This window comes from Myxocyprinus asiaticus, chromosome 38, assembly GCF_019703515.2.
Source record: "Myxocyprinus asiaticus isolate MX2 ecotype Aquarium Trade chromosome 38, UBuf_Myxa_2, whole genome shotgun sequence".
Taxonomy (NCBI): Eukaryota; Metazoa; Chordata; class Actinopteri; order Cypriniformes; family Catostomidae; genus Myxocyprinus; species Myxocyprinus asiaticus.
In genome coordinates, this window is record NC_059381.1 from 41,336,351 (window position 1) to 41,359,064 (window position 22,714).

At 36.7% G+C, this 22,714-nt stretch overlaps 3 protein-coding genes across 7 annotated transcripts in view; 2 read left to right on the forward strand and 1 right to left on the reverse strand.

Annotated features, from left to right (window-relative positions):
- The first annotated feature begins 873 nt into the window (after window positions 1–873).
- Window positions 874–9,432, forward strand: LOC127429166 (ubiquitin-conjugating enzyme E2 B). The gene is made up of 6 exons (XM_051678039.1): window positions 874–1,011; window positions 3,294–3,374; window positions 6,256–6,281; window positions 6,549–6,638; window positions 6,731–6,819; window positions 9,226–9,432. Exons 1-6 carry the CDS (start codon window positions 968–970, stop codon window positions 9,352–9,354), a joined length of 459 nt encoding a protein of 152 aa, XP_051533999.1. The 5' UTR covers window positions 874–967; the 3' UTR covers window positions 9,355–9,432.
- A 146-nt stretch (window positions 9,433–9,578) lies between these two features.
- Window positions 9,579–15,490, reverse strand: LOC127429171 (CDKN2AIP N-terminal-like protein). Its single transcript, XM_051678044.1, has 3 exons — window positions 15,232–15,490; window positions 12,910–13,018; window positions 9,579–10,212 (listed from the first exon to the last, which is right to left on the reverse strand). Exons 1-3 carry the CDS (start codon window positions 15,441–15,443, stop codon window positions 10,207–10,209), a joined length of 327 nt encoding a protein of 108 aa, XP_051534004.1. The 5' UTR covers window positions 15,444–15,490; the 3' UTR covers window positions 9,579–10,206.
- A 3,727-nt stretch (window positions 15,491–19,217) lies between these two features.
- Window positions 19,218–22,714, forward strand: part of LOC127429127 (E3 ubiquitin-protein ligase Jade-2-like) — a 96,006-nt gene continuing 92,509 nt past the window's right edge. For 4 of the 5 annotated variants that reach the window (XM_051677959.1, XM_051677960.1, XM_051677957.1 and 1 more), the window contains exon 1: window positions 19,218–19,974. Coding sequence is in view for 2 of the 5 variants with exons in the window: in XM_051677957.1 (XP_051533917.1) it covers window positions 19,888–19,974 (87 nt within the window). In the remaining 3 variants the exon portion in view is untranslated. The remainder of the gene's footprint in view (window positions 19,975–22,714) is intronic. The other variant, XM_051677958.1, reaches the window with a different exon arrangement.

The window sequence follows — 22,714 nt, forward strand, 5'->3', positions numbered from 1 at the left end:
AACTTGATTCAGACACATGGATAATTACTGGCAGGTGCTTAGAACACAGTAAAATGTATAGAAAGAACATACCGCCAATAAAAGTGATTTGATTTGATTTGATATTGGAAAAAATAGTTATAAAATAAACACAGCCACACTTCTGCATGTATAAATATCACTGTTAGACCGAATGCTGCTATATCAATAAATATAAGCAATCTTACAAGCTAAGCTATGTAAATTAAATCCTCGTCCACCATGTTTTTTCCTCCAGCTTAGAAACTCCAGTCTGCTATGATTGGTCGAGAGGATCAGTAGTGGTGACTGTTGGGTAATAGTCCGCTGTGGAGCCAGCCAAGGGGCGCATTGAGGCTGCAAAAGGGGCGTTCCCGAGCACCACTTCGAGTGCTAAAATGTTAAATGAGACAACCTACGGTCTCGTGGCCCTCATTTGCGTGTTCCCGCAAAGTCCACGAGACCGTAGGGTGTCTCATTTAACATTTTTAGGACTTTGCGGGAACGCGCAAATGAGGGCCACGAGACTGCAACTCTACATCAAGTGTGCCATTTAGGACAGGGCCTTACTCTCCCTACAACCTCAAACTACATACTGTATATTTGTATATATCGGAATATTTTGCAGTAAATTTCAACTATATTGTTTCTATACTTATAATCAATGACTTAAAATTAATAGTTTGGTTTTTTTTAGATTACACTATTCAAAATGCTTCATGGGATTGTAGTTCATGCCCTCGTGAAAGAAGGTCCTATATATTTGTATTATTATATTTTGTTATAATTATTTTGATTATTTAATGAATTAATTGCGATTAATATATGCAAATAGTCTATGACGTCACTGGGGCTGTTGCCAGCCAGGTTGATGGTGTCACATGCAATACGTCACTAGCGCATCGCACCTCACGTCCTGAATCTCACGGGTGCTTGCTCGTTTTGTGACACAATAAGACGCCATTAAAGCATGTCTACTCCAGCAAGACGGCGACTCATGAGAGATTTTAAGAGGTTTGTGTCATTTAAACTTCACATGTATATTATATGTTCATTAAATATGTGCTTATACGCACGACTAGCCGTTAGCCGCGTTAGCCAGGCCTTCAGCAGCTCGCGCATGAAAACACTTAAACACTTCATTTCTGTCCATGCACATTCAGTTTGACGTCATTCACTCTGTACGTGTTATGAAGAAAGACATGAATAAGATTAGATGTTTAGTAAATCGAGTGTGCTGATGTCAAACGAGACAAGAAGAATTGTATACAGCAAACTGCCATTCTGGCTGTGTTTCAAATATCCACAGAGCTGCCTACATACATTAACAACACAAGTACACGGGCAGTATCGTGTCTTTTATTTTGAATAGTACCGTGACTAGGGGTGGGCGGTATGACCAAAATCCATTATCACGATATGAGTCATTTTATATCACGTTAACGATATATATCACGATATAGTGACATTTTTCTGAAAAACCAATACAGTTGTATTATATATATTAAGCCATGTCGCAGTGTAATTTTGAGTAATCCAGTCAGTGAATTAAATACTTTATAAATGAAAACTTCATCTGATATAATCTTGACAAACATAGTCAAAGAAAAAAAAAATGCCACATTTCAGTCTTCTTTTTCTTTATTATTATTATTATTGGTGTTATGATTATTGTTATAACTTTTCAAGAAACTTAACATCTCAAAGCAATGCAACAAGTAAAATAACATAAATAAAACCCGTAATTAGGCTCTTAGTGTTTTTAGTAAACTATATAAAGAAAATGTAAAATATCTGAAGGAAAATATGGCTGTTGTGTTTCCTGATATCAAACATCATTGGAACAGAATTTTAGAAAGGGTTTTGATGTGTATTTTAAAAATCCACTTGACATGGAGAGAAACCAGAATGAGTAGCGGGTGTGATCTGCAATTTTTCTGTCACAGGAGCACAAATGAAGGGTCTAGAATGACTCCAAGACTTGCACGCACTTGCGCGTTTCAGACTGTGTGCGCGCAACACTCGCATAAATCACAGCTGCACGTGTTTGGATGGGAGGCATGTTTGCAGCGCGGGATGAATGTCATTGAATTTGCTTTGACGGGAGCGCAAGTGAAATGTCATGCCACAAAAGTGGATTGTGTAAATTTTTTTTCTCGCGTTTTAGACAAGCTTTTCATCTAAAGACACATGCAGCTGTCAGTGAAAAACTGCATTTCAATAATTGTATCAGTCTCACGTGAAGCCCTGACCACTGATATATTCGCGCACATGGATATATCGACATACACAATGTACAAACCTTGCTAATGACTGTTTTCTTCTATGTATCGCGTTTCTAAAGCCAAACCAATTCCACACCACGATGACACTTTTTCCTTCATAATCTCCTCTCATCTTCTCATTCAAATGAGTTTGAGGAACGAGCAGTCCCTCCGCCTTCCTCCATTTATACGACAGTGTGTGTACTGCGTGCGTGTTATGTGCTGTACACATTTCTTGTTTTGCAATTTTGCGTTACCGCGATAGAGACGATAATCCAAATGTATACCGGTTTATCATGTCTACCGGTATATCGCCCACCCCTAACCGTTACAACACCATGTTGTTTTTATTGTTGTTGGTGTTTTTTGTTGTTGTTGTTGTTGTTTTTTTTGTTTTTTTTTTGCATGTTCCATTATATTACCGTGTTTTTGGATATGTACCATGGTAATACAACCGTATTCCTTTTAAGTACCTTGGAGGACATGAATATAGAAATCATGCTGTGCTGACACCATCACTGTCTTATGATACAACTGCAGCATTGTTTGTAAGGGCATAAAGAATGTTTGGACTTACAGTGCCCCAAAATGTTGTCTGTCTTGGTAGGTTTGAGATGCAGCCATTCCTAAACCAACAAAAATGAATATTTCATCCTTATAATACATATGAAAGTCTTCATTATTAATGTCTTTTGATACATTTTTCACTATTATTTATTTTTGTACATATTGTTCAGTCAATGTGCAGATTCACCTTAAGATAACATTATGGTGATGTTCTACATTTAGAGTTGCTATTAATTAACATAATGCAGATTAAATTGGATCTTTGTGATTAAAGTGTTGTTTGCTAGTTATCTTCTGTGTATTCATACTATGAGCTATTCTTTATCTGTTGTGTTATCAGACTAAGATAAATTAGATCGTTCAATGTATAAATGTTATTCTTGAAGCTTTATAATAAATCATGGGTATAATGTGGAGTTGTTTGAGAGTATGACAGATTTAACTCAAGTCTCTTTATCTTGTCAGACTTCAAGAAGACCCTCCAACCGGCGTGAGCGGTGCACCTTCAGAAAATAACATCATGCTGTGGAACGCTGTGATTTTTGGGTCAGTTAATTACAGTGGTGATTGCTTTAAGACTACACAGAAAGACTTCACGGCTTTTCCTAAGATTTAAAAGAAATTCAGCAATGACGAGTTCAAACTAAATTAAATATCACTCTTTGTGCATTTCAATAATTTATATTGATTGGTCAAGCTCTCAAATGCGAGGAACTTAGCAACAAATAGGCAATAACTCAAACAGTGATAAATGTGATTGACAGTGTGTGAAATGTAAAAGCACCTGTCGAGCCCAGAGTGTTCCGTGGCTCAGAGATACATGCACAGTTATTTGCAATCTGATGTAACATTTATTTCAGCTTTCATAATTAGATATTTTGACTATAGCCACTTTTAATTGTAAGTTTTGTGCTTAGTTCATTATTTTCATAAAGAAATTTGACTGTTTGAGCAGCTTTTGGGAGCAACATTGCAAATAACAAAAATGATTATCAGTGTTTCCCCAATTTTGAAAAGCACCGGCCACCAGTAGGGCTGTCAACAGGGCAGAGAAACTAAATTTGAATTTTTCACTTAAATATTACAAAAATCGAATTATATTTGAATTTTAAATACATTATTTCAGTTAGGGGAAGATCGCTACAATACATCAGTGATCACCAGACTTATAAGTTGATGTTGTCTTCTAAGTGCACTAGAGGGCGCAGCGAATACATTTACAACCAAACAGCACGTGTTATATTGCTTGTAATTACAAAAAACACACCTGGCTGTTAACAAAAGTGGATACAATAAAAAAAGAAATCAAAAGATTTTGCCTGTTCATTTTCTCAAGCCTTAAGGGGAAAAAAAAGAAAAAATGTTCTATGTTAGTGTTGCATAGTATGCTGGTTCCATGGTGCCACCCCAGACTCAAGCTGTATGTACGGTAGTAATATTCCCAGATAGTAATGGTATTCCGTTGAACTCTGTTTTGAAGCTGCATTTGCGGCTGTACCTCATCGTGGTAACACGTGTATCTGAGCCCAGTGCTGCAACAGGAGCTGTTCAAACAGGATGCTAGACGGAGTGCAACAGAATGCCAGGATCGAGATGCGCTTTTTAAAAATTAAACTCCTTTCAACTTGACAGTGTTTTAAAAGGCATTGTTTATGCTGCGAGACGCTGATAAGAGAGCAAGACACCATGACCAAAGACCGCCACCTAAGGGGCAGTGGTGTAGCTAGAAACAAGGCTCTGGGTGTGCCAAGGGAAAACAGGGTGTGCGAGAACTGTTCCACAATAACTGACATGTAGCCTGCCGTTACGACCATTGCATTAATTTGTTGTTAGCTCTGTGTTACCTTATAATGACTTCACTAAACAAATGAATGACACATTTATCAGTGGAGTAGGTGGGACTGTTAATTTATCCAAATATTAGACTTAAATTATATCAGAAATGTTATTAGGATTTGATTATTTTAGAACAATTTATAATTATTTTCCAAAATATGTGAAAGACAAATGTAAATGGAGGGACAGTTTACACTATAAAGGAATATTGACACAAACAGCATACCAGGTTTTACATTCTCTGGCTCAAAAACGTAATTTTGGATAAGAAATAAATATGTGATGAATCGTGTAACAGAAAAATCTTTTGCATTTAGGAAGTACAGGGAGGTTGTAATGTGACAATAAATGTAAACAAAATGAATACTAATGTTAAATTATTGAGCCAATATTTGCCTAATGAAGGATAACATCGTGTCTGGCTTCATGCAAACTAACACAAACAGATGGTAAGACAGTTGTTATATTTTCATATCATCTAATGGGAACATATACTCAACCAATATTTGAAATGAAATCTGTCATGTATACAGGCAGATACGTCTCATCTTAAAACCAAGCAGGGTCACGGAATTAACAATGTGGTACAGTACCTTTCCAAGTCCAAATATTCCATAATATGCATAGGCTAATAGGCCTATATAACGGGGGAGGAAAAGAAAACAACAAACATATTTATGAATAATGATGCAGAAAAGCCGAACTCGGTAGTATGAACTTTCTTAAAGTGCGCGCTTGTGTCCTTAGAATCTGTTGCAAGACTGCACATGTAATCTGAGACGACCTCTGTAAAATGTAAGTATATTATAGTCTTTATAATCGACTACATTTTGTTACAGATGTATTGAATTTCCATAACCGCATTATTTGACCTCATAATGCATTTTTACAGACCTCTTATTAAGTGGAAAAAAAGCGTAATTATTAAGCTTAAAAAAAGGACACCCTGGCACACCCGTGGCTATGCCACTGTTAAGGGGCTGTTCACATAGAATGCATTTTTCCATCCATCCACACTGTTTATCAACTGATTTTCATTGTAAACATGTGCTAGAAGCAGTGCCGGTCCTAGCTTTTTTGGGGGGCCTTAAGCAGAACTTTATGTGGGGACCCCCCCATCAGTGTGTTCGTAATCCCCAAAATGGTCCCCCCACATCTTATGCCTTTCTCACAGAGCAGTTTTGCTGTAAACAAACAACATACAGTGAGTTAATTTATTACTTTTTATACTGACAATAGGCTAGCAGTATATAAGGTGGCAAATTTCATTACTGGGGTCTGCACTCATGTCTGCTTTAGCTAGCTGTATATGGAAATGAAATAATTGTAATGAGTAGTCCCCCCGACCCTACAATTGATATTACATCTATATTTGCATGTTATATATTTTTATACCATTATGGCTGTTTGCATGATAATACAGTTGCCAAAATGACAGGAATTGAAAATAATTAAACTGCAATATAATAAAACTCTTAAAGATGTGAGTGTTGCAGTCTTTGCTGTACATATCATGAGCCGTGTATCATGCATCACTTCCATATTGAGTCAGTAGTTTTTCTCATGACCGATCCTGTGTGTTACATTACAGGCCTGTAGGAACTCCATTTGAAGATGGTGAGTCAGCCATTCTTTCATTTCATATATAAATAACCAGAAAGACGTTAATTCAAGCTATGTATATCCTTTAGTGTGGCTCAGATATAACACTGATGATAACGCACCTAATTTCTCTTCATTTCAGTTTGTTAAAAGCAATTTTGACTGCAGCAGCAGCATCAGTGATGTTGACTCATCAGTCTGTTAACAATGTGCTGTTGGTTGCTTCATGTTCAGTTTTGTCTGAAGATGTTATTTTTATGTCAATTGTGTCTCTTCCTGCAGGAACTTTTAAGCTAGTTATTGAATTTTCAGAAGAATATCCCAACAAACCTCCTACAGTTCGCTTCATCTCCAAAATGTTTCACCCAAACGGTGGGCTGCTAACAGTTCAATATTAAATGATCATGAATTTTGCAGTGTTCCTTGATCACATTGAATATTAATGATTTTGTGTCATATATTAGTGTATGCAGATGGCAGTATTTGTTTAGACATTCTGCAGAATCGCTGGAGTCCCACATATGACGTTTCCTCCATACTGACGTCCATACAGGTCTGTAACGGATTCATATGCTTCTGTTTACACCTGCATTTGCAGTTACCGCATTCACCTCTTATTATTCATTTAGTTCATTGTATTAACTACAGGTTAAAATGTCACTTTGTTTTCTGGGATGGGTTGTTTGGTTTACATATTTAATCTATTTTTAATATATTATTTGTCCAATATATTTCTGATACGTTCTTGCCATAATTTAGAATTAAGTGCACAAATCATGTTCATTGGAAAGTGTGTGATTCAGGAAAATTGACTGATTAAAGAAAAAAAGCAGCATAAATTCACATTACTAGTGCCCGACCGATATAATCGGTCAGCTGATATTAGCCTTTCACCGATATATTAGCATCGGCATATATTTTACCGATATGCGCAGATATGAAAACTTTTTTTTCAGAACATATAATGCAGAAAACAATACTTTAGAATTGGTGTCATAGCATAGTTTGTCCAGCAGAGGGTGCTCTGACATTGTTTACAGAGCTGACTCTGAGCCGACGGTGGCTCTGCAGACAGGGCGGAGTTCAACGGTGTGGATTTGAGCGATCTCTTCTCATTAAATTGCTAACTAGTTTGTGAAATACATACTGGAAAGTTAATAAACAATGACCCCATCATTTTCCCTTTTCAATATAACTAATATAATGTTAACCTTGTCCCTGACAACCATGTCACTCATGTCTGTTTGCTGTTAGCCAGCTATAGTTTGTCAGTGCAGTCAGTAATGTAGCAGATTGAAAGGTAAACATCAGAGCATCTTTTTGCAGCTCAGTAGACAACGGTGCGGTGGTGGATTGTGTCTGTTGAGTGTTGATTTCACGCTACATTGTTACCTATTTGGTGAGACGCAATGCTAGAAAGGTAATAAACAACATCCATCTTTTACTTTCCGTGACAATGAGCTTATAGCTAACCACGCAGCTACTTTCATTGCTTGTCTGCTGAATGGAAGCTAATGTGTAAACATGTAACTGTTTTGTTCAGGATTCACAGTTTGGTACCCCCTTCAATCGAACAATTCCAGTCATTGCATTTATAAAATGTAATATTTAAAAGTCTGGTTTTCCAGACATTAAAATAGGATATGTAATAAAAGTAGATTTAATAAATAGTATATTTGCCCTGTGTAAATAATAATATATTATTTCTGTATCTAAAATAAATGAGGGGTGATACATACTAATAGAACAGGCTGGAAAAATAGACATTCATTTTAATATCTTATATTTATATATTTTGTATGTGTTGAAACTTGACACTGGGCGACGCACCCTAAAAATGGCACCGTTAGAACGGTTTCATGCTGAAGAGCTGCTTAAGTTTTTTTTTCTCTCTCTCTCGTAAATGTAAATGAGTGTAAATGTCAACGCCATCATATGTCGAAAGGACTGATGCCTGTCAACCAAAACATGAGCTCATTGATGTCATTAAATATCAGTCTGATTTTTTTATTCCATCAGTTACTCCTGGTCGGAGGCTGCCGTATATATTAAGTTTATATGTAAGGTTACGTCCTACATAAATTTAATGGTGCAACGCTCAAATATTTAGTAAAGCGTAAATTGTGACTTAGTGCCCATTTAAGCCACAACTAGGCTAAGTTGTAACTTACATATAGCTGATGCAGCCGGCCCCTGATGTTTATTTAGCTATTTATTTTATTTTAATTTATTATTTATTAAAATGGTCAGCATTTGACTGATACTAAACATACAGTACTGATGTTTATTTAGCTATTTATTGTATTTGTATTTATTTTCTCAGTGTCCATTTCTAGAATTGGTTGACAATGAATAATAATAATGTCAAATATTCTTTGATAAAAATATTTAAGAAAGCAGCTTTCTGAGTACCTTTGCATAGTTATATCAGTGCAAAATCTGTGAAAAATCCACATAGAAAAAGGTCTGTTTTCATTCCATTCATCAGTGAATTTTCCCTCTCTAAAATCTGTATCAGTCTCAAATCCTGTATCGGTCGGGCTCTACACATTACTGTAAATTCAGTTCCCCCCAAATTCACATTACTGTAATGTCTAGAAATTTTCACTTTTGAGGTTTGTGATTTCCATTATTCTCAATAATGATTCGCAATACCGTAATACAATGATTTTTTAAATTTATATCAGAATAAATTAAGCGTTCAGCATACAATACTACCATAATGTATAAATATTTTACAATTGAAAGACCCTGTGAAATCAAAAGGTTTGCTGCTTTTAGTCCATATCTATTAGCTTTAAAGTTGCATTGAATGAAAAAAAAAAAAAAACAGCTGAGATATTATTCAAAATATCTTTAATTTAAAGAAAGTTTGAAATGGCATAAGGGTGAATAAATGATATGTATAATTTTGGGGTGAACTGTTCCATTAATCAGTAATTGTTGTGATTATTTTTAGTCTCTTTTGGACGAGCCAAACCCGAACAGCCCAGCAAACAGTCAGGCCGCACAGCTCTATCAGGAGAACAAACGCGAGTACGAGAAGAGAGTGTCTGCTATCGTAGAGCAGAGCTGGGTCGACTCGTAATGTCACATCAGCAAACATATCTAAGTGCCACCCGTTAAGACAACACTCAATTCATATGAATAAAACCAACAATATTTGTGTGCTTATTTATTGTTTTTAACTGCATGATAAGTTATTGCTAACAGAATTTGACTATAGTTGATGTACTATAGTTGGATTGATGCAGTTGATGTTTTAAAGGAATGCTGAATGTTGGCAAAAATGTTGTCAATAAGCATCCTCTGAATATTTCCAGTTTCATGTTCTTCTATAAACCACCTGAAGATGCTTCAACTTATCAAGGGTTGACACTGAAAGATTATACACCCGTTTGGCTCTTTACATGTGTTTGTGCTTCAGATATAATAAGAGGGCATGTACATTTAACACTGAAGTTGGACACAAAGTAGTTACGGTAATTTTTCAAAGAATGTGTGGATATCTGGATGACAATGTTAAGGATTGCAAAGTTAGTGTTTTGAAAGTTAGTTTTTGTGAATTTGTCTTATAAGAACATTTATACTTCTAATATGCTGTATAGAAAAAATAAAACATTTTTCATTAAAGAATGATATCATTTTAATATAGAAAAGTACATGCACAGCCTGGCCACTACAACTGATAAACCAGACTAAAAACAATTATGCTAAAAGGCTACAAAAATAGAAACATTTGAAAAGTATTTAAAAAATGGGTAATCTTGCATACACCAAGGAAAAAAAACGGCACAAGTCGAGGCTTGCCATTCCAAGGTTGTCGATTAAAAGTGTGTGCATGGAAATTGTGATGTGCAGCAGTTCTCTAATTTTCTTCCCATGTTCCTCATTCATGTGGTTTAATGATGCTGCCTAAAAATGTCGAGACCTCCAGGCATCACCTCTGCAGGAAAATAAATACATAGAAATGTATATATATTATATATATCTCCATTGCAATCATACTTTTTTGTTATGCTCCGTTTCATTTATAGTTCTAATGTTAGAACACAGTGTCTACTTTAAATAAATCAGGGCAAATACTTTTTCCCACACCTGATGATTGCATAATCCAACACCAATGAAATGAAAGATGCACCAAACTTTACCACCAGAATCTGACCATATACAATGTTCACAAAATCACAATTCACACAAGAGGCAAAGACTTTAACACAGCACTAATACAATACCTAATGCAACTGTCATTTAATGTCTAATGATCTAAAACGAATTCAAGTTAACTTTAGAAAAAGCAAATATTTAGGAACTACAATGCTTTTTCCTTAGTAACGAAAAGACATAAATTAATGCTTTCAAACACTCTGTGTTAAAGGGGTCATGAAATGGTCTTATTTTTATAGTTTTATTTTTTTCCCTTTAGGTCCACTAATAATGTTAAAGTTTTTTGCATTAAAAGTAAATTTAGTAATATATTATAATTTTGCACCGTCTCTGGCCTTCTGTCTGAAAACGCTTGTTTTGGCCTAAGCGCCTCCTTAAAACTTCAACATAAACGTACAGTGTTATGATTGGCTAACACAGTGCAGCCCCTCGAATAGAGCCATTTTTGAAACTCTATTGGAAGAGAATGAACAAGCCCCTCAACATTATAAAACAACATTTCAGGGTTTACACAACGCACATCCAACACATTGCATCCAAATATATTAAACTGTTCATCTCAAGCACAACTGATAAAGAGCCCATATTATGCTCATTAACAGGTTCATAATTGTATTTTGTGGGTCTACTAGAATAGGTTTACATAATTTAATGTGCAAAAAACACATTATTTTTCTCATACTGTACATTGCGGCAGCACCTCTTTTCACCCTCTGTCTGAAACGCTCTGTTGTAGCTCCTGTCTCTTTAAAGCCCCCCTTTCCGAAAAGCCCAGTCTGCTCTGATTGGTCAGCTGGCCCAGTCTGTTGTGATTGGTCAACCGCTTAAGAGCATGTGTCGGAAATGTAACGCCCCTTACCATAACCAAGTTTCAGCTCCCGAAGCTTCCTGAGCAGCGCATTCCTGAGGCGGGCATTATGCAAATGTGTTACATAATGACCTAGCTATGTCACGGAAGTAATGGCTAGACTGCAAGCCAGGCATTTCAGGCAGTTCAGGAGCAGTGTTTTCTGTGGGAGAGAGTAACTCCCTTTGGCATGGGCTTTGTAACTTTGCACACCTTTTACATGCACAAATAGCTATATTACACACTAAAGGAGAGGTAAAATCCCTATATAGCATAATAGGCACTCTTTAACACTCACACCCCGTCTACACCGGATGCGAGAGAAAAGCAATAGAACCCATTATAATCGATGATGTCTAATGGGGGCCTGGGTAGCTCAGCGAGTAAAGACGCTGGAGTCACGAGTTTGAATCCAGGGCGTGCTGAGTGACTCCAGCCAGGTCTCCTAAGCAACCGAATTGGCCCGTTTGCTAGGGAGGGTAGAGTCACATGGGGTAACCTCCTCGTGGTCACTATAATGTGATTCTTGCTCTCGGTGGGGCACGTGGCGAGCTGTGCGTGGATGCCGCGGAGAATAGCGTGAAGCCTCCACACGTGCTATGTCTCCGCAGTAACACGCTCAACAAGCCACGTGATAAGATGCGCGGATTGATGGTCTCAGACGCGGAGGCAACTGAGATTCGTCCTCCACCACCCGGATTGAGGCGAGTCACTACGCCACCACGAGGACTTAGAGCGCATTGGGAATTGGGCATTCCAAATTGGGGAGAGAGGAGAGAGAAAAAAAAAAGAAAAAAAGAGATGTGTTTTAATTCTGTGAATTAAATTGTTTACTCACGGTTTTTGTGATCGCGTCCAAGTGTTCTAACTGCCCCATCCTTCACTAACAGTTCCTTTTCAAAGCCTGAATCATATTATGACTGGTATGATATGAGCTGAACATACAAAAATCCACTCTAAAATATGCTTAAGACACATCCAGTTTCCAGTATCATTTTATCATACACCAACAACTAAAAATAACGCAGATGGGCGAAAGAATGTGAGGCAGCAGCTGAATAACAGAGAGCTTCTCTTCAGAGTTGTAACTTGACACTGCATCTTTTAAAAGGGGCCCGAGATATGTATCAAGTGGTCAAAGATGTCTGTGCATGTTTATGTAGAAAAACATTTAAATCCAGACAGGCACATAAAGGTGTCCTGTGTAAGTCCATTTAGGATGAATTTCCTATGACAGGCCCATCTCTCTCCTCTTCACCTGTGTGACTGACTGAGCACCCATGGCCATGGGTGCAATGACGGAAAAAAGGCTTGCCATATGCAGATGTATTTCGTCCTTGTGACGTCACAAGTTCCACAAATTCCAAACAAGTTGTTTTTGCAGCTTGGTTTAAATAAATGCTCTTTTTCTATTAAGGAGGAAGTTTTCAGTTCTGAAACTTACAGTCTGTTTTTAATAGTACAATGACCTCTTATATGTTAAAAGATCAAGGAACATTTTATTCCTCATGTCATGACCCCTTTAAGCTGAGAGCTGTTTGCAAGAACATTACCACTACCACTGATTACAACCACAGCCAAACATTAAAAGCAAACTTGCCACTCATTACACACGCTAACCAAGTTTACCTTCTGCTGCTGTTTAATGATTTCATCTCTGGTTTTAAAAACAGGAGCATCTTCAACAATAATCCCCCCGGCCATCTCCTTCACTTTCTCCAGCAGCACTGGATTATACCTGCACATTCACAAATCAACAGTTTGAGGACCAAAGTCTTTTTAAAAGTACACTATGGGGGTGTCCTCGTTGAAAATGAACCAGTAAATAAAAAATGTTATTTGTTCAAAACCATGTTCCTGCTTTCCCCTGAGTCACTACAAGTGTAGCTAGTCAGATCCACACTGATATGGTGATCAACCACCTATACCATCAGATACATCTGTGCTAAAGAGCAGTGCCGAAAAAAAAATTCCTCTGCTAGTAACTTGCAATTTTATGTTTACCAAACATGTTGAAACATATCTCAGAATGCGATTGTGTGCCTTTAATATTTTAACAGTCCCTGTAACTCTATAGCCATTTTACCATATAATTTTGTACCTGAACAAGAACCTCCTCCTGAGACCTCAAACAAGGTAAACAGGGTTGCCATTTTCAATTAACAGGATGAATCTCATGAAGAGTCATATTTCACCCCAAATTCAAAAGTAAATTCAATTTCAAGCAAATCAGGCTTTTTTGAGGACCATTAAAATATTTTTGCAATTTGCATTGTGACAGTCATTTTTATTCATTAATCATGCTTATTTAATACTATAAAATAAGTGTATCATCATATGACATTTGTTATGTCATAACAGCCCAGGGTGTCTTTAAGATACATCAGGACATGAAAGTGTGACATGTATTATAAGTAGGGTGACCAGAAGTCCCGTTTTTCCCATGTCCCGACTTATTCTGAAAAAATCTTGTTTTGTTCTGTATTTCCCTATCGCCTATGCGGCTTTCTCAGTCACATGAGTATTCTAATCAAAGGTAGCCAAGGATACAGCTTGTAAAACCAATAAAATCACACCGTGTTATTTAAAGTACATGATTGGATTAAACTATCCAATCACAATCCCCCATCAGTAGACGTCCTGTTAGTGAACTGATTGAAGAGTCAGTTTGAAAGAGCACACAGATGAAATTGCGGCTGGAAAATGTCAAGGAAGCATGCATGCACATTTAATGAGGATCTTCAAAAAGAGTTTACATTTCTAAAAAAAGGAGTCACAGTCAGAGCCTTGTAAAGTGAGGTGTGAGATTTGTGGAGCTCACTTTTCCATCGCCCATGGAGGCCACACCGACATCGCGAAGCATGTTCATACAAAAAAAGCATGCAGATGCTGTTAAAAGTGTGCCACACCAAGTGTTAGCAATTTTATTGTGAAGCAAAGTTCCGAATCTGACAATGTGCATGTAAGTGAAGGACTTTTTGCTTATTATTCTGTTTTCGGTCGGCTGACTGCACTGCGAAATTGATCAAGAAATTGTATGATCCGAAATTTTCTTCTGCCTGCACCAAATATGAAGCTGTCATATGCAACGAACTCGCTTTTGTGCAGCTGGACTATCAGAAATTACTGCAGCATGGCAACACACATTTCCTCTCTCTTGGTCCAGCTCTTGAAAGAATACTACACATTTTCAAAGATCTGCGTGCAGACTTTTTCAGTTTGATTGATGAAACCATGCTCTTTGATGAGTGGTCTTGCGTGAAAAACACTGTCACTGGTCGCATCACTGAGTGGAACATGAACAAGATGGCTGTGTCTGAGAGATGGACAGACGTTTTTCGTGAGCTGGAGAGCAAGACCATCAATTTTGGAGTCTTAGCCAAGGTCTTGGAGTTTGTTTTATGCCTGCCTGGGACATCTGCATCTGTGGAGCGTGTGTTTTCATTAATGAACGCAGCATGGACACCGGATAAATCTTGACTCAGTTTAACAGTCATTAAGACAATGTTTTTCACATTTTGGACTGGACTGCTCTGCATTTTATGATAAACTCTTAAGCGTACACTGAGAAAAACTGCTGTCAGCGAAAAGTACCAGGTGACAACAGTTCCAGATGCAGATGCACCCTCTACTTCGCATTGATCTGCACCTAGGTAAGGATAGTCAATTTCATTTTTGCTGGGAGGGGGCTGTCCCATTTTCCACAAGCAGAAATCTGGTCACCCTAATTATAAGGCATTAACACACACAAAACATTTACGCCACAGATGGAAAAAAATGAATTGTGGACTCTAATGAGGCTTAAAGAGCCCCATGTCTAAAAACAAACTGTATAGATCTACCGCTAGATATTAATATGATATCGTACACACAAGTAAATGTTTCAAGAGTAACGGCAGTAAAACGTTGTACTTATCGAAATGAGATAACCAGAGGTGTGTTGTTATTGACCTGCAGCCCAGGAACACGTGATTCGCCCACACCATGGAGAGCGCGAGCAGATGATCTAGATGAGAACCTTCATAGTCATTGAAGTTTCTGAAGATAAACTCTCTCCTGCTCTTCCAGTGTTTGTGGCTCTCAGAGATGCTGCGAAACGTCTCGACGAGGTCCGACAGCTGCCGGTTCTGCCCAATGAAGTCTTCAACGTCTGCACTCGCCATGTGTGCACTGGACGCGACATATGACGTCACCCGCTAGCTTCCGCTAATGACGCATTTACAGACACGCGACACACTGCCACCTATCGTCAGGAGATTTGTGAACACATTTATCGTGGATATGTTGATGTTTATATATATATATATATATATATATATATATATATATATATATATATATATATATATATATATATATATATATATATATAAACAGCAAGCTTGTATTGCTCTTCTTTATTTGGAAGTATATCTTGTTACAGCGCATGGAAAATACAGAAAAAATTTTGTATCATTAACAAAGTTAAAAAGTAACACAAAATATCGCATAGGATTTATCCACCCAAACGTGTCTTGGAAAGATTTAAACTGAGCATTTCATATGCTTGTGGATTCTGTGGATTGAAGAAAGAAACAATTCTTAATTTCTAGAATTATTGCAAGATTGTTTTGGAAAGATTTGGAAACTTATATTGAGAGAAAATTGGGATGTATGATATGATTTGGTGTATTTGATGTAATATTTTATTTTAAAGATAATATTTAGAAACGTAAAGAAGTATTTATTGTACAGCTACACAAGAAAAAAAAGGGCTCTTTGTTTACAACTGTTTTTTAAATGACATCGAATCATGTAGACCTTTTAGGGGGGGAAAAGCACTGAAAACATGTAAGGTCATAAATGAACTGCAATTTGCGTATTGTCATATTTTTACAAAAATAGTTTGAGCTCAAACAATAAATGGCAGACCCACTGTTGAAGACCCTTGCTATAAAACAATAACTGTGATCAAAGATATTTCTTCTGGGCTTGTTTATTTAATGAGTATAATGGCCTATAATGCGGCAGAGAAAAGACAGTGATGTCCTTGTTATGGATAAGAATATATTTGACATCAGACAAGTGTTTATGACAGAAAGTAAATAACCCCCCTAAAAGGGAAATCTGATTGGAATTCCATTCTTATTCGTCCTGGATGCTGCCCTACAAATTTTTGCATTTATAGATTTTATACAACATCTACCCCACACATATTTTGCCTTCTTAGTTTACAGATGCTGGAAAAGAAGGTTATTTTTGTAAAAAATAAATAAATAAATAAATAATATATATATATATATATATATATATTATCGTGTCATTTGTTTTATAAATTGTCAATTGTCACATTTTTTTAAAAGAATGCATCTTTTTGGTCTGATAAAAATAATTTAAGTATAAAGTTAACTGTTAAAGACATTATAATGTGTATAAGATTTGTTAACACATTAAACTTCATAATTTGACAAATTCTATATTCGCAAAGGTAGAATATTTTAATCTGTTCCATTTTAAAGGCTTTTTATAATGAACTTAACTTCAAATGAATGAAGAATGGGAAAAGTATGTCTAATTAAAATATTTCTTTTTTCTTTTTCTAATGATTGTTCTCTTATATCTTTGGAGATGCTACCATTGCCTGTTATTGTATTGTTATTATGGTTAATCTGTAAATTAATCTGGGGTGAATTTACTGGGGTAAATTCACCGCCTGTCTATTTATCATGTTCAGAATTGAACCAGGACTCCTGGCAAAAATGCCACCGAAAGTGATAACAAAAACACACTGTAGTGACCTGTGGCCAGATATCTGTACTCACTGTCTCTTGAGGTGAATGTTGATAAATGTGCAGCTAATATGAAGTGGTTTTTAACACACACACACACAAAACACTGAATGTGAAGAAAACACTTTCAATAATCTAACACATTGCTCATCAAGATAAAATTCCTGAGGTTTATAAGCACCCTGCTTCTTTCTCTTAATCCCTTTGAGACATTGAAACTGATGACTGTGGTGAAATAATTGCAGGTTTTATGTGGTTTACAGGGGAAAACATCTGATGAGTCGTCTGCTTAGTGAGAAGAACACTATAATTCGGGAAGTAAATGTGCTTCTGTTGCTAAATTTATTGTGGTCCTGGGTCAAAAGAAAACGTTTATTTACAATATGCCTCATAAATGAACATCATACTATATTCAATTAAACGTTATGGTCAGAATGGAGTGCTCCCTTTCTTCAGCTCTCAAAGAACTTTCAGACTTTCAAACTGTCCAATTATTGGTAAAAACGAAGCATTTCAGCAACTATATACATATACACACAGGTTTGGGGAGTAACGGAATACATGTAACGGGAATACGTATTTAAAATACAAAATATTCGTAAGTGTATTCCATTACTACAATTTAAATCATTGGTAATCAGAATACAGTTCCATTCAAAAAGAATTTTGATTACTGAAGAGATTACTTTGCATTTTATTCTCATTTGTTTCATTAAATGTTTTGTCTGCTTTTTTGGAATATAAATTATGCGATCCGAGGAGTGTTTGAACAGCCATGAAACACTTTGTGATGCGTTACATTGAAATGAGGAGAAAAAGGGCGCTTTCACACTGTTATGAGTGAAAAGGTGGATATGATGTTATACAATCAGAAGATGATGTCATTGTGTTTACTCTGTGGGGTTTTGAAGAAAGTTAATGCAGAAATTGTTAACCTTGGATAAATTTATATTTGAACACAGCTTTATGCTAAGCTAAAATGCTTCTTTTATAGTCAAAACACGTGAAAAAATCTGCCAAAGTGCTGAAGAAGTAATCCAAAGTATTTCGATTGCATTATTGACTTTGAGTAATCTAAAGGAATATGTTACAAATGACATTTTACAGCATGTATTCTGTAATCTGTAGTGGAATACATCTTAAAAGTAACCCTGTATATACAGTATATACAGTATATATATATATATATATTAATTCCATAACAAGCAGTGAAATGTAGTTCATGCTGATATGTACTGAATAGAGACTATAGACATTTCAGCATCAGTCATCAGTCTTATTGACTTGAAGATATCAAGACTTTGGCTACAGTCTCTAAAGACTTCCTGGATCTTATAAACACTGATAGAGTTTACAAAAATAGCAAAGTTTAATATGAATCATGATATTTTATATAAGATGAGGAAGCTGTCCTAACCTGTGCTGTTTAAATGATTGATCAATTGACTGTTACGTTAAATTTTTTAAAGGTATTTACTGTGAAATTTTATACTGCTATTATTAGTTATCACTATTAATTTAGATTCATATTCAATTATCACAAAAGTCTGCACATAACAATAATATACTGTATATGTTATCATTTTTGTGCCAACAGAGGTGGGAATGAATGGGAATGAAACAGGGGAAATGCCTCTTCAGATGATAATTCTAGCAAGCATAAGCGTCCAGTGAGTTAACTGGTTATTAAGTAATCTTTTGTAAACCTAGAAAACTGTCTGTTAACTAGCCCATTTCTTTTCATTGATCTATCTGTCACACCATTGTGGCCTTTTTATTGTAATTCGCCATTTAGGTGAATTAACTCAATAAAAAATTGAAAATATTGGTTGAAAAACTGTAGGAAAAAATGGTTACACCACTAAAAATCTTGATGTTGCAGAAAGTTAATGGACATGTTATTTGTCAACTCCCCATTTATATTAGTTATAACAACTCATATTCCTATACCTTTGACTGTGAAATACAGGAGGACACTTCAGACAGTGATGTAGGCTTCAGTATTGTGATTATCTGGTCAAAGAGTTGATGTGCAGTATTCCCGAACAGAGTGTGTTTGTATTAGGAATCATTCACTGTGAAAGTGAAGTTGCCATATATTTGCTGTATCAATTTCAAACAGTATTTCCTCTTTCGTGTTTGTTCTTGGCTCCCCCCATCGGACTCACTGTAAAACGGTCGATTATTTTTGTGAACCGCCCCGTTCCCTCATTTGAGGAAAGAAGCCGCTCACATTTTGCTCCTCGCTCGCTTCTTGATGGACATTTGAAAACTTGACAGGTATTGTGAAAGGATTTGCTGCTTGTTTTTTCCGCCGTGTGTGATGCTCGAGAGCAGAAATAAGCTTTTCACCCTTCGCTGGGAACGGAAAATTTTTGGTACGTCATTAATATGGCGCCAAAAGAGTTATAAGTGTTGCTTATGTAGAGACAATCTAGCCAGTTAGATCGAGATCTCCTTCACCTCTCCCTGTCCGGTGTACGCAGGGGGAAAAATCACCTTTGGACAAACACAACATGTAAAACGCCTCACTTGACGGATATTCAACTGGATTTAGACGCTCGTCACATTTCAGAATGGTTTTGGAAATTCAAACCGTTGTGTCGTCACGACAGTCGATCATTTAGAGCGCTTCACTTTGCAAGATCGTGAGGAAAATACTCAACAATTTTTCGGATGACGAACCGATAACCGTTGTCACAAGTGTGGAAACAACAATTTAAGGAAGACTGCGTAGGAGGCCATCGGCCGTCAGGAAGTTTTATTCGGGCTGCGGAGGGGAAATCATCCACCGTGCCGTGCTGCTGTCACATGCATCCAGTGAGCTGAAGTGAGGTACATGTGCTTGGCCTCAAATGATCTCCTGATTTCGGTCCATCTGTGTGCACCGAGGACATCACGCCCTCTTGAGCAAACCGCAAACAAGGTAAAGCGAAAATGTGCCATCTTTCTTGCACACTGTTTGAGATTGGCTGCTTGCGTTTCATGTAGGTCAGATGCGTGTTTTACACTCATGGAGCGTGTGGTGTGCATGTTGTCAAGTGCAGATTCATTTCGACGATTCAGCGGGATTACATCTTCACAAAATATGCTAGTAACTCGTATATTCATTTTAGCAATTAATTTTACATTTGTATATTTCACAGTCTGATCTAGATGCATCCGTCATGTTATTATTGTTAAACTCTTGTGTGCAACTGTGGTTTCCGTCGTGGCTACAGCTCTTTGCTCAAACTATACATAAAACTGGTCATGATAAAGTTGCATGAAAGTGTAATGGATTGAAGTCCACTACATTCAGTGCATTTCGCAACTTTAATTCACATGATTTGTTTAGGTTTAAGTCGATGTGGATTTTCGAAGTGCATTTTAGTGACGTGTGAAGTTATGAACATTGAATCATTGGTTTAGCGTGCATCACTGGACGGATTTATAAACCAGCACGAGCCCTGCGGGTCGTCACTCGTCAGCCACGCCTCCTACAGCCACTGCACACAGCGGCGTGACGTTACACAGGAGGGGGCGTGGCTGTTGTTTACTTTCATATACTGCCTGTGACAGAGCAGAGGAGCATCATGTACATTCACTAAATAAACGTCATTCAGTTACACTTCACTTTATACATATGTATATATATGTTAATCACATTGTTAAACATACTGTATGTATCTGTTGTTGGGAAAAAAATGTTCATACAATTTGTCAGCTTCCCATGCTCAGTCGTCGTGATCAAAAACATGGGAAATATTTCAGATTCTAGAGAAGTTGTAACTTTCTACATGGAAACTACCCTGCAAACACAATTACCTTAATGCTTTTCACGTTGTTAAAAGGTCGTATCCGACGTACTTAATGTAACAGATGTCAGTTTTTTTTTTTTTTTTTCACGTTATGGGTATTTTACAATTTTGCAGAAACGTAGTTACGTCCGTACATCTCCTTGTGACGTTTAAGGAATCTTCTTACTACGTTCAACCTGGTACTTCACGTGCTGTTGTTGTCAAACATGTTTATTTTACCACGTTATCTTCCAAAGTAAAGAGTTTGCAAACAACATAAACAGTAAGGGAGAGAAAAAGATCAAATATGGGACTTTTTAAATTCCTTCATAATAATTTATAGAATTCAGTTGGTCATAGGCTACATTAGCATACGCAATTACGTTAAACACTAGAGGTCGTCCGATAGTGGATTTTACCAGTACCGATAACTAAGTTGGGCAGTACCTGCTGATAACCGATTAATCAACCATTAGTTTTTAAAATTGATACTGAATGAAAAAATAACACTAATAAAGTTCATGTATTGAACTTTTTAAAATGAAACAAATGTGTAAATATTGATATATACATATATATATATATATATATATATATATATATATATATATATATATATAATATGAACTAATATTCGAATTTTAAAGTCAGCTGATTTTTAAATTGATGTTTCGTTAGTCCACAAGAGGGCGCAATAAATACATAAACCATTCAGCACCATTATATTATTGCATAAAACATTCCTATCCTGGCTGTTAAAAAAAGAGCATTTCATTTTCAACTAATGTGCATAAAATAAATACATTTTTAAAATATTCTCAAATGTTAAGTCAAAAGTAAAATGAGGGGGGAAAACGCTTCAATAGACAGTTCACATGGTGTTACACTTGCACTGATTCCTACTACTCCAGACTCGAGCTTTATAATAACAGTGAAATACCACATTGTTTTTTATGCAGTACAGTTGTATGCAGATATTCAATAATCAATAATAGATGTGCAATATTCACAGATAGCAGTGGTATTCGGCTGAACTCGGTGGTGAAGCGGCTCAGATTATGAGCACTGTTGGAACACAACAGACTGGAACCGAACGCGAGGATCTCGAGACACACATTTCCAAGTTGAACATCTTTCCTGACAATTGACTCTTTTTGAACCGGGTCTTTTTCATGATTCACCCAAAAAGAACTGAGGGTTTGAACTGAGGAGCTCAGGTCAGCAGTTTGAATCAGATTCACTTTCTCAGCGAATCAGCCGTTAGTGAGCTCACAACTGGGAGCGGAGACATTTCAAAATAAGAGTCCCATGTGTATTTCGGGCTTCTTTATAATTAAAAGTCCCGTATTGTGTACCACTTTTTTTCATTCTGGAAATTATTGATTGGGATTGGAGTAGCACAATAAACTGCATCTGGGATTTCATTCAGTTTGCACTCTTGTTGTCTCTGTGTCTGGAGCCATCCGGTAAGACTAAGGCAAAGTTTAAAACAATTTAAATACACACACACACACACATATATATATATATATATATATTACACACTGATCAGCAACAACATTAAAAGCACCTGCCTAATATTGTGTAGGTCCCCATCGTGCCGGCAAAACAGCGGCAACCCACATCTCAGAATAGCATTCTAAAATGATGTTCTTCTCACCACAATTGTACAGAGCGGTTATCTGAGTTACCGTAGACTTTGTAAGTTCGAACCAGGCTGGCCATTCTCTGTTGACCTCTCTCATCAACAAGGAATTTCCATCTGCAGAACTGTCCCTCACTGGATGTTTTTTGTTTTTGGCACCATTCGGAGTAAATTCTAGAGACTGATCATGCCACGGTCCAAATCATTGAGATCACATTTTCCCCCCAATCTGATGGTTGATA